At 42.7% G+C, this 12110-nt stretch overlaps 1 protein-coding gene across 10 annotated transcripts in view; it reads left to right on the forward strand.

Annotated features, from left to right (window-relative positions):
• The window catches only part of DENND1A (DENN domain containing 1A), a 407524-nt gene that overhangs the window by 185149 nt on the left and 210265 nt on the right, over positions 1 to 12110 (forward strand). For 8 of the 10 annotated variants that reach the window (XM_023760104.1, XM_023760106.1, XM_023760103.1 and 5 more), the window contains one exon: positions 4282 to 4392. In XM_023760104.1, coding sequence (XP_023615872.1) covers positions 4282 to 4392 — 111 coding nt within the window. The remainder of the gene's footprint in view (positions 1 to 4281; positions 4393 to 12110) is intronic. The other 2 variants (XM_023760110.1, XM_023760109.1) reach the window with 1 other exon arrangement.

Raw genomic sequence — 12110 nt, forward strand, 5'->3', positions numbered from 1 at the left:
GAACTCCTGGTGGGAGGCCCCCAACCCAAATATCTTCTCGACAAGTCTTCCCCCAGCCTTCTCCCCATATCCGTCCAGCAGAGTTGAATCTGCCCTTCTTAGCCAGCCCTGGAACACGTGCAGCCTGGACCACAGTACTTTGTCCACTGGGTTTCTGGGTTTCATGTCACTCCCCATCCCCAAACTATGCTCCTGGAAAATGGGGATTATGTTTAGTGCATCTCTGCTAAGTCCAGCTCCCAGGGTGGTACTAAACACAGAGTGGGAGTTAAATAAGTGTTTGTTGATTGGCAGGTTATAGAGACAGGAATGTGAGTTGAAGACTCAGTTCCACTGACACAAAGTGCTAGGAGAGTAGCATACCTTGTGTGTTTTTATAAATATAAGCTCACATATGTTTTGACTGAAATTTTGACCTGGACAATTTGTCATGGAAGCCCCTCTTCTTATTCCCCGTTCCCCACACTCCTTTCTTCTCCATCTGAGAAATACAGTTGACCTGTTTGTGAAATGAGCACCTGCTTCTGTGTACAGTCTCTCCCCACTGCCCATTACCGGATGAACAAACTACCTATTTCCTTACACTTTTTAATAAATGTAGCCACGGATACCGTTAAAAGGCCCTATCCACACTCCCTGGCTATTTTATCTGACTGTGAACGCCAGTGTCAATTCTTTTTCTGTGGGCCCTTCACCATTACTAAGTAATTGATCACTTCATCCAACTCAGACCCAGGTTTTCTGAAGTTAAATGCTTTGTTCTTCCTGATATACCACCTGTCCCTCTCCCAGGCTGGTGTGTTTCCTCCTATACCACACTGCTCACACTTGAACTACGGAGCAGTGGTCTTCAGGCAGGTGCTTTCTCCACTCATTGATTCATTCCTGCATCAAACTGCTAAATTGTGGATATGTCATCTTACCCAGAGGGACCTCAGTCTACTGACAAATTATACTGGTACTCCAATCAAACAATAACAAATTGTAAGATAAGTGCCTGTTTTTATTATAAGATAGAGACAAATTGCCATAGAAGCACAAAGGGAAATTTGACAAATGAGGAGTCGAGGAAGCCTTCCAGGAGGAGGTGACATTTCAGCTGGGTCTTGGAAAGTCAGTGGGAAGAGAAAAGCATTCTAGGCAAAGGAAAGAAGTAAAGGCCTGGGGTGTGAAAAGGTAGGGCAAGTCTCAGAAGTTGAGGGTTGGTGTGCCTTACACTGCTGGATGCTTTAAGACATGGGGAAGGAGTCCCCCTCTCCAAGGGGTTTTCTTCTGAGACGAAGCTGGGTAGGAACTGCGAGTGCCCCACTATAGCTGCCTCCAAAGCCCACCCCCCCCCCCAGGTGCTCCCATGGCCGAGTGAGGTTCCCGGGGCTGTCGCCACTCCCACTCCCACCCACTCCCACCGCCTAGGCAGTGGCATCCCAAAAGGAAAGAGGCAGGGAAGGAAGCAGATAAGAAAGACAGCTTCTGTTTAGACACAAATATCTTGGTAATCAGCACAGATGGGATGAGAATACCAAAAAAAGTACATGACAGTTTAGAGAGAATTTGGCTAAATGTTACATATTTTTAACATACCTGTATAGAGTTTTTGGAACAAGCACCTGAATCTCTCAGAGCATGATAGTTGGGCCTGGGGGTTATACCTCAACCAAGTGACGTTTTTACTTCAGAGATGTTCCCTTCCCTAGCCACAAAAGTGTCCTTGTGATTTTTTTCTCCCACCAAAATAAGGCGCAGGACTTGTCTCTGACGCTGTGTCTCCTTATTTGGACGGCAAGCTGTGTAACATATTTCTCCCCAGCGTGAAGCTTCTTGGCAGGCTCTCGAGGCCACGTTTTGGTGGCTTCAGAGTTATCTTTGGATCTGTCAAAAGTGCTAATGGGCTTTCTGGCCTTCTTTAAGCTCCTCATTTCTATTTTCTTTTTACTTCCATCCTCTCCTAAAAGAAAAATGCATGTAATTCATCAGCAGTTAAGCATTTTGCTGAAATACTCAGCTGAGGGCCTTGTATTTTTGTTTGCGAGAATAGCTCTGCCATGTCACTGTCTCCAGAACAAACCCCACCCTGACATCATTAGCTCAGCACTCCTCAGTCCACTGAGCAAGAGATAAGCTCCTTGACTAACTCAGACTGCCTTTCTTTTTTGTTTTATTTGGCTTTTCAGGTTTGTAAAAGGCAGGTTGGTGTGATGGTAGGAGCAAGTGTTCTGGCTTCAGGAAATCTGATTTTGAAACGTGGCCCTTTCTAACTAGGTGACCTTTGGAAAACTACTAAATCTTCCTGAGACTCAGTTTTCCCATCTGTAGAATAGAGATGATAATGCCCTTCTCAGGGTTTTGGAGAAGATTAGAGAGAACCAAGGTAAAGTGCCTATTGTCTGGCACATAGGGATTTTTTTTTCTCTTTCTTTAGGCATAGTTTGTGCTATGCTTTTTTCCCCCCTGAATACAACTTTACCTGTTATTTTAATGGTATAAAAGAAGAGCATAGTCCCGGTTGTCATTCCATACACCAGAGCATCATCCCATACACTGGAGAGTGGCAGGCTTGGTCCCCTGTCGCGTACCAGCGGCAATGATCGATCTCTCTCTCTCTCTCTCTCTCTCTCTCTCTCATTTTCTCTCTCACTCTCCCCCCAAAATCAATAAACATATCCTTAGGTGAGGATAAAAAAATTATAAAAAATAAAAAAGAAGAGCACAGGTTTAGAGACAAGCCCACCTTAGACTGAATAATGCCTCATCTGCCTACTGTCTAACCTTGGTCAAATTACTTCACTTTCTCTGTGCCTGTTTTCCTATCTGTGTAAAGAGATCATAATACCTGTTCAAGGAGTTGTTTCAAGATGAAGTGAAATAATATATGTAAAGCCTTGTATGTTGTAGAAGTTTAAAGTACTTACGTGGGACAGTATAATGTAAGGAAAAGCAAATGGGCTATGGAGTTGGATCTGAGTCCAAGTTCTGACTCCCAGTTACTGGGTCTCTCCCAGACTTACTTTATCTCTATATATTGGGAAGCATAATACCTCAGTGGGTTTTTATGAAGATTGCATAAGATTATGATACACGGTACCTGATATGGTGCCTAGTACTTGGTAGGTAGTCAGTGTATGGAGCTATTAATTCACTCTTTATTTATAAAGGTCGATGGTTAACCTGGTGCTCCAATCAAACAATAATAAATTGTAAGATAAGTGCCCGTTTTATTCCCAATCCCTACATAATATTGTCAAAAAGTACTTTATGCTATTTTGCATATAAAATCCACCTGGTTTACTTGAATTTATGGGTTATAGATCTTTCATTATTATAAATTGCAACCCTTGGCAATAGCGTTCCTTCCTTCCCCACGTCCTTCATTTTCAGAGGATTATATTGTGTGGCATTGAAAAGCTGTACCATTGAAGAAATTAGCATATTTATGTGTATTATTAAAGTCAGGTGGGTATAGAAAGGGTTGCAGAAATGAAACACATTACATTTCTTCTGAAATCTGAAGAGCACCAATCTATAGTACTAATTAAAGGAATGAAGCCTAGGCTACAGACAAAAGCTAGTTAAAACACTGCTTTGTCACAACTTGCTGCTGCTTGCCTTTGATTTTTTTTCTTTTTGAGTGAAATACCTGGAAATTGTAAATCTTCTAAATTATTTTCATTCCAGCCAAGTCATTTTAGAGAATGTAAACTGTGGAGGAGGGGACACCAGCCGTGATGACAAGAGAGGAGCACGCTGGCCTTTGTGGGTGGGATCTGTTGGACAGAAACGGGCTCTGCCAAAAGCATTTTGGTCCCTGGGTACTTTGTTTTGCTGAGACGTGTGGCACAGTGCACTGGGAAAGTTCTAGGATCTGGGGTCAGAAGATCTGAGCTGCAGTCCTGGCTTCATTGCTTACTAGACTTTTTGATCTTGGCATCTCTCTGAGCCTTGGTTTCCTCATTTGGAAGGTTGCAGACTTCCTGTCTTGCTTACCTTCAGGAACTTCTATGAAAAACAGCGCAGCACTGTGGATGACCTCATGTTGTAAAACTGTAATCACCACACAGGTATACTTGCTCAGACTTCTGCGTCTCTAACATCTCTTCCAGCTGTGCACTTCATGATTTTATACATGAATGGGATTCATACTTGGTCCTCAGGTACAAAGAATAGGGCAGGAGAAGAGGAGAGTATCCTTCCTGATTATTTTCTGTTTCTCATGCTTTTATTAGATACTGCTTGTAATAAGAACCAACAAAATAAGGCACAAACCTCCCTTCTTCTCTCTCCTAGAGAAATCTGACAGAATACTTTGTGGCTGTGGATGTAAACAACATGTTACATCTGTACGCCAGTATGCTCTACGAACGCCGGATACTCATCATTTGCAGCAAACTCAGCACTGTGAGTAGACAGTCTTGAGATGGGCTTTTTAATTATTGTATTTCAATTGAAGGATGTATTGGAAAGATTAAAGAAAATGTTAGAAAAAGAAATCAGCCACAGTCCCCTCAGATAGTAACATGTCATCTTCATTAATTATTCATGTCTCTTTACGGAGCCAATGCACATTTCATTTATTCTTAGAGTTTCACAATCAATTATAGTTTTCCATTTGATCTTGTGTTATGAACACTTTGCCTACTTCCACATAAGTGTCCATCATTGTCAGCTTTTACGTGTCTATATCTTATTCCATTATACTGATGTGTCATCATTTATTAAATCTTTCTTCTCTTGGTGGCCATTTCAGTTGTTCATAGGTTAACCCTTTAGTAGGTAACCCTGCACTGAACATCTTTTGACTGCTTTTGACCACTCCTGAGTGGAATTGTGTGTATGTGTATGTGTGTAAGCATACATATACATACCTACACACACTTCTTGGTCATGTATAGTGGGATACATGTTCATAGCAGCATTTGTTTTTCTGTTTTAAACCTGGAGAGGGACCATATGGCCATTAACAGAGAACTGATAAATTGTGGTGTAATCATACAATGAAATACTATATCGGTGAAACGAACATTGTCAGCGTGATTGGGTCTCTAATACAGAATTTCAAGTAAAAGAAATGTGCTACAGAAGAACATACAGTATGATTTCATTCATAAAAAGTTCAAGTAGGAAAAACTGAATGGTACATTATTTAGGGACACATACAAACTACAGTGGGGAGGAGAAATGATTAACACACATTTTAGGTAGTAGTTTCCTCAAAGGAAGTGAAAAGAATATAATTGGGAAAAGGTGTACAGGGGACATCAAAACTATTGTTTTTTGTCTTGAGCTAGGATAGTGATCAGGAAACTTTCTATAATGGGTCCAATTGTGAATATGACTCAAGGCCCTCTCGACTTTGCTGCTACTACTGGACCTTGACAAACCACATTCTTCTCCATTTTTTTTTAAGATGAAGGCTTAATGCTCCTCAAACCCATTAAACAGCTGAAAGATAAAAGCTGTCCAACACTCTAGAATGCCATTTTCTATAAAAATGACTCCTTTAGTAGAGACAAACCCAGCAATATTTAGTTCAGAGTCAGGTAATATTCATTTCTGGCTTTCTCGGTCAATAATGTGATAATTCTGTATAAGAAAAATGTAAGTTTTTGTTTTCTTTGCTCAGTTCATGTATATTGATTGTTTTCCTTTATAAATGATAAATAGGGAAAGCTTAACTAAATCTTGTTCTCTAATGTAAATACTTCAGTTGATTTCCTCTAGCACAAAGGCCTCATTTTTCTTCCAGATTCTCATATCTCGAGTTTAATTCACATTGCTTTTTGGTAGCTCTTATGGATAGCAGGTGGGTGTAAAATAAGACCTTTATACAGATGATATGTAATTCCAACAGCCATCCTGGAAGGTTGATAATATCCCCTTTTAACAGCAAGGGACATGCAAATAAGTCATCATGAGTCAGTGTTGGGGTGGAGACCTTGGCTTCGGACAAGGGACAAACAACCAGGAATTGCACATACAAAGGACTCTTAGCCCCTCCACGTGCTTGCCTCAGGGACCAGGTCATGTTTATTGGTTGCCACCTCTCAAACTATTGTCAGAATTTTTGTGTGTGACTGTCACAAGGGCCAGAGACACATTGTTAAAAAATCTCTCCCACTGAGGGAATTTGAGAATCCTCAGAAAGAGACAAAAAAATCTGATGGATAAGGTTGCTGGTTTGGGTAACAATATGTCCTGATTGTATAATAATTAGAGGAGCTTCTTTTGTAGTTTGTAAATAGGTCCAAGACTACCAAAGGGATATGCTGGCAGCACCCACAGACTCAGCATGCAGAACACCCTTGTTAGAGTCATCCTCTATATTTTATAGGGGAGGGCCTCAATTCTTCCCCATAGCCTTTTAAAATCTTTAAAGTGAACCATTTTGAGCCACCTACTATGTGCCAGGCACTGTGTAATCATATTTTTTTCCATTAGCTCTTGCAACAACCCTAGGAGCTACTTTTATTCTCTTTTGCAGATGAGAATATTGGCACTTGGGAAGTTGAAGTGCCTTGTCTAAAATGACCAGCAGTGGTGGAATTAAAACCCACTTCACTTGGCTCCAGCCCCCTTCTTACTACCTCATACAGCCACCTTGGTAACTCTCCACTTGTCATATGTTCCCTTTGACACTTGTCCCCAGAGAAATATTCTCAGTATGATTCTATTGACTCTGGATCTGAAATCACAGAAGGAATGTCAGCCTGGCCACTGCCTTTTAATGCACATCTAAGCTTTCTTCAGATTTAGTGAGCACTTCCTATGTGCCTGGCACCTCTCAGCACCAGGGAAACAGAAGGCTGATATGTGGATTTCTAATGGACACACTTACTCTGTTAGCCAGAACCCCATTTCCTTGAGCACTGTTCAGATCCAACTCTGTCTATGTGGGGCTGGCCTCCGCTGTCTCCCAGCCCCACCAGTGCTGGTCCCTGCAGTGAGCACAGCCTGGGTGGGTCCCTGGATCTTACCTTCCCTGACTCACTGTGGCTGCAGGGTTCCTGTGCTGCAGCTCCTGCCAGCCCTGGGTATATCTGCCCAAATCGCCCCTCCCATAATTTAGGGCTACTGCAAGAAGTTTTAAAAACTTAAGAACATCCAGTACATGATGACAAAGGCATATTTTCACTTCCAGAAGAACATATATTTGTTTTATTCAGCAAATGCTTTTAAAAACAGGTTCTTAGAAAAGAAGCACAATTTAGTGGTAAGACTATGACCTAATTAATTGAGCCTCCACACCTAAGTATTTGAAAAGAATTATTACTTTTCTGATTGTCTGATAGCACCCCATTTGGGGAGGGGGGAGGAACTAAACTGGTATCTTTTCCCTGTCAGTTTCTTCCTAAGTATTAGCCCTAGAGAATGTGGGTTTTGGGTAGGCCCTGGACACTGATGGCCTGGAGAGTGGTGGGCGATAGTTCTGTCTTCCCACCAGCACCCTCAGGTCTAGCCCTTAGTAGATGCTTCTGTGTTAGTGTGAAGGGATGGATACCCACTCCCCTTTCTGTTTGCCCACTCCCACCAACAGCTTCCATTGTCTTAGCCACCACCTGATCTTGTGACCTAAGAAAGCCAGTTTGTGAACTTGCAAGTTTTTCAGATTTGGCTTCATGTTCATTTCTCTGCCGGTGAACTCCACCTGGTCGTGACCATGCCAGCCTGTGTAAGGTTTAGGCACCTGAATGATGTGTGTAGAGCTTTCCTAGCTGCTCTGGCCTAGAAAGAACTAGTCCTGTTTGCCTGTCTGCAGCCCTTGAAGCAGAGATGAGAGTGGCAGCTTAAGAAGGCTTGAAACACTGGACCAGAGCCAAGGCCTCTTTGCCTGCACACTCCACTCTGCATGTTCCAGCCGTAGGAACAAACTGCATTATTTTGTTTCAAACTGTGCTCAAGGGAAGCCAAGACCTTGTAACTGGAAACTTACCAAACAGAGGATTCTAAGACTAAATTTAGTGTTCTATTTAAAAAATAAAATAAGTTGAACATTTTGTTTGTTCATCTTTTATATGTTAAAAAAAAAAACAGAGAGATTAACCTAGTTCATACTAGCAACCTAAGAAGAGTATTCAGAGTGAGAAGAAAACTAATCCTTTTGGTGAAGAGGGAAAGCCTTAACAAAATGTAATGAAGTGGCATGAAATATAGACTCTGCAGCCAAACTTCCCAATAGCATAGCCTCTCTAATCGCCATCATATAAAATTTTATTGTGGCTCAGAGAATATTAAAAACTGTTAGAAATAAATGAATGGAACTTCCATTGGCAGGAAGTAGGAGGAAAGATTGGTATGTTTTATTTACGTGGTTTTTCTCTGGTTTTTAAATGTGAATACAATTAAATGCTTTTGAACTATGTTCTTCATTTAATTATGTGTAGCTGGAATTAAGAACCTTGAGATGTTCTACAGACCAATATATAGAGTATAAACAGTTTAATTGGTGATATTTTAATTTGCTTGTAACTTCAACCAACCATGGTCTCCCTACTAGTTCTTACCTCCTCTCCTGCCTCTTCTCCCACTGCTTCAACAAGCATTGAGTGTTTTGGACTAGACACAGGATTCAGATTGCTAGTAATTCGCAAATGCTAATCCATGGGTTAGTTGTGATAGAATCACCCTAAGACTTGTTAAAAATTCAGGTACTTGGACACCACCTCCAGACATTCTGGTTCAAAAGATTTATCATTGAACCACAGAATGTCTATTTCTTAAGGTTCCCCAAATTTTTGGTACACAGCCAGATTCAGAAACAGTGAATAAACAGTTCTTTAAGACAAAAGAAAAAAAAAGATATTTATTCTTTCCTTATTGTTATTTTTCATCATTAGACTCATTTTCATTTTGAGACTACATAAGGGAGCCTGTTTGAGTTTGTTTAGAAGACATGAGTACAGACCCACATTAAAAAAAAAATTCTTTGTTTCCATAATTTTCTTTGGGAGAGCTTTGATTTTGAGATTGCCTAGTCTAGAACAGGACAGAGCTAAATAAATAAATAAATTAATAAATAACCTATTTAAGCTCTCAGGAATGTTGGATGCTGATGCAATCCACCACTGTAACTTTGGGTACATGGGTATAGACTAGAGAGGTGATGTTTCTACTTAGCCATTGCATTGAGAACATGACAGAGAATCTTGTTTATTATTTACTAGAGGCCTGGTGCATGAAATTCGTGCACAGGAGGGGGGTTGGTCCCTCAGCCTGGCCTGCACCCTCTCCAATCCGGGACCCCTCGGGGGTTGTCCGACTGCTGGTTTAGTCGGACATCCTCTCACAATCCGGGACTGCTGGCTCCTAACCGCTCGCCTGTCTGCCTGCCTAATAGCCCCTAACCACCTCTGCCTGCTGACCTGATGCCCCTAACTGCTCCCCTGCCAGCCTGATCACCCCTAACTGCCCTCCCCTGCTGGCCTGATCACCCCTAACTGCCCTCCCCTGCCAGCCTGATTGCCCCTAACTACCCTCTCCTGCCAGCCTGATTGCCCCCTAACTGCTCTCCCCTGCTGGCCTGGTCACCCCTAACCGCTGCTGCCCTGCTGTGTGGGTCCTGGGCGCAGGTATCTGGCTCCCTCCTACCTCCTGTTAGAGTCTGGGGCGTGCTGCGGGACCCAGAGTCAAGTCCCCGCCCACCCGTGTGTGCCTCAAAATCACGCAAGACCCAGACCCGGCCAGCCCCACCCCCATTGGGCAAGACCCAGACCTGGCTGGCCCCAGCCCCGTCAAGCCCCGCCGGCGCGTCACGTCCCCGGCCAGCACCGGGTGGGGATGCAGCATCAGTCACATCCCTGGCTGGTGCTGGGCGGGGGCTCAGCCTCCTGCTGATTGGTCATTATGTCGTGAGGGCATGATGACCATTTGCATATTAGCCTTTTATTATAGATTAGTTGATTTGTGAAATAAATTATATATTCTTTAGATTGTAGAACTCAGCTTATTTTTTATATGTCTCTTATGAATCACATCTCTACCAAAAAACACTAATGGGTAATATTCAACTCACTGATACCTTAATATACTTGAAAAGCTCTAAATGGCACCCACATTTTCAGGCACCTCTGTGGATTTCATTAAAGAAATTTGAACACCTACTATGTGTTAAGACAACAAGAACAAGGACTCCTTTTTCCTCTGGTTTCTGAAGGCTGAAAGGTTGGTCATTTTGGTGAGCGAAGGTAGTGAGATGTGAGGTTAGGCCAAGCAGTCAGGGGTTGGTACAGCTCTTATGAAAATTCACATTTTTTTCTCTTCTGCTCTCTTGATAGCTATGTAGTCTACCAGCTCGATGATTCACACAGCCTGCAGGTATTGTCTTTTCCCAAGATAAAGGACAGCAGGGCTGTAGGAGAGAGCACCAAGCTTCAAGCCATGATGGTTTTGTTCAGTTCCTACCTTTGTACTTAATCCTCCCCATGTTATTCACAGCCTCTCAGCCTTGGGCAACTTACCTGACCTCTCTGAGTCTCTGCCCTCTTCTGTAAAAATGGCAATAGTGTTAATACCCTTCTCACGGTTGTTGAAAGGATTCGATGGTCATAGATATGATAGCATATACCAGTAGCCCACTCCTGGGCACATGCTAATCATTCAGTAAATGCTGACTCTGAATCTCACCTTTGAGGGACAATGAACCCTGATTTGACTTTCAGAAGCAAGGAGGACATAGAGATCCTGGGAGAGGTCTGAAGATGTAATTAGTCTAATTGGTGATGGTAGATGGTGAATGAATCCAAGCAACAGAGGATAGTCATGGCAACTCGAAAGAGGCTTTCTGTATCCACCCACTTCTCATTAGTCACAGAGTCATTGACTAACTTATCATTTCTTGTTCAGGTCTCCACAGTCATGATTACTTAGCACTAGAATGGCCTTAGGCAGCTCTGTTTTCTTGACCCACTATTACCACCTGACCAGCCTCCCAGGGAGGAGGACTGACAGCTTCTGGTTTCCATCCTTCCAGGCTCTGCTCTGATGCCTCTCCCCTCTCCCCTCTCCTCTCTCTCCTCTCTCCTCTCCCCTCCCCTCCCCTCCTCTCCCCATCTCCCCTCTCCCCTCTTCCTTCTCCCCTCTCCCCTCTCCATCTCCCCTCTCCCCTCTCCCCTCTCTCCTCTAGCCTCTCCTCTCCCATCTCCTCCCCTCTTCTCCCTCCTCCTCCTCCTCTTCCTCCTCCTCCTTCTTCCTCTCTCTCTCTCTCTCTCTCTCTCTCTCTCTCTCCCTCCCTCTCCACCCCCCCTTGCGTCCCCCAATTCTTGCCCCAGGCAGAAGTAATGATTCCTTCTTTATATGCCAACACACTTGCACCTCTATTATTATAACACCTCTTTCATAATGCTTTTGTGTTGAAGTTGATTGTTTGCATTTTGATCTGTCTCTGTTAAATTGTTTGAGGTCATGGCATGTACACATAGTGGATACTCACTTAATTGTCAGATTTTAGCGCAGAGGCAGTCTCCTGTGAACTAAGAGCAGTTTCTGGAGCTAGACTCTCCAGGTTCATATCCTAGTTCTACCACTAGTTCTGTGACCCAAGGTTCCTAAATGCCAAGCACAAGGTACGTGGCATTTAGGATCCTTGGTTTCCTCATCTGTAATATGGGGATAATAATGCTACCTGCCTTACAGGACTGTGAAGATTGAATGAGTTAACTATATATGAAGTACTTAGAACAGTGCTTGGCAGATGGTAAATGCTGAATTAAGTGGTCATGATGGAGGCTGTATTGTAACTTTAATCTTTCTAAGTTTACTATCACTTTCTAAGGTTGGATTTGGCCGACAAAACTCTACCAGGAGATTCTTTTTCTTTGCCTGTGTCTTTAAATCTAATAACTCCTACCACCTGAAGGTTCCTTAGTTTCTTCTCTGTGTATGGATACCTGACAGATGGGTACTCATATTCAGTTCTTTTAAAAAATGTGATTCATTAAAGCAATAGTGTAAATTAGCTAAACATAAATTATGATTTTAGAATATTTTCAAAAAATATATAAATATCCACTTGACTAGACTTGAGGCGGCAAATAGATTTCTTCTTGAGTGCCTACTTGGATCCACTGCCAATGGTGGCATGTTTGGAGAGACCCTCAGGCCATGTCCTGACACCACATCGG

This window comes from Myotis lucifugus, unplaced genomic scaffold, assembly GCF_000147115.1.
Source record: "Myotis lucifugus unplaced genomic scaffold, Myoluc2.0 scaffold_173, whole genome shotgun sequence".
Lineage (NCBI taxonomy): Eukaryota > Metazoa > Chordata > Mammalia > Chiroptera > Vespertilionidae > Myotis > Myotis lucifugus.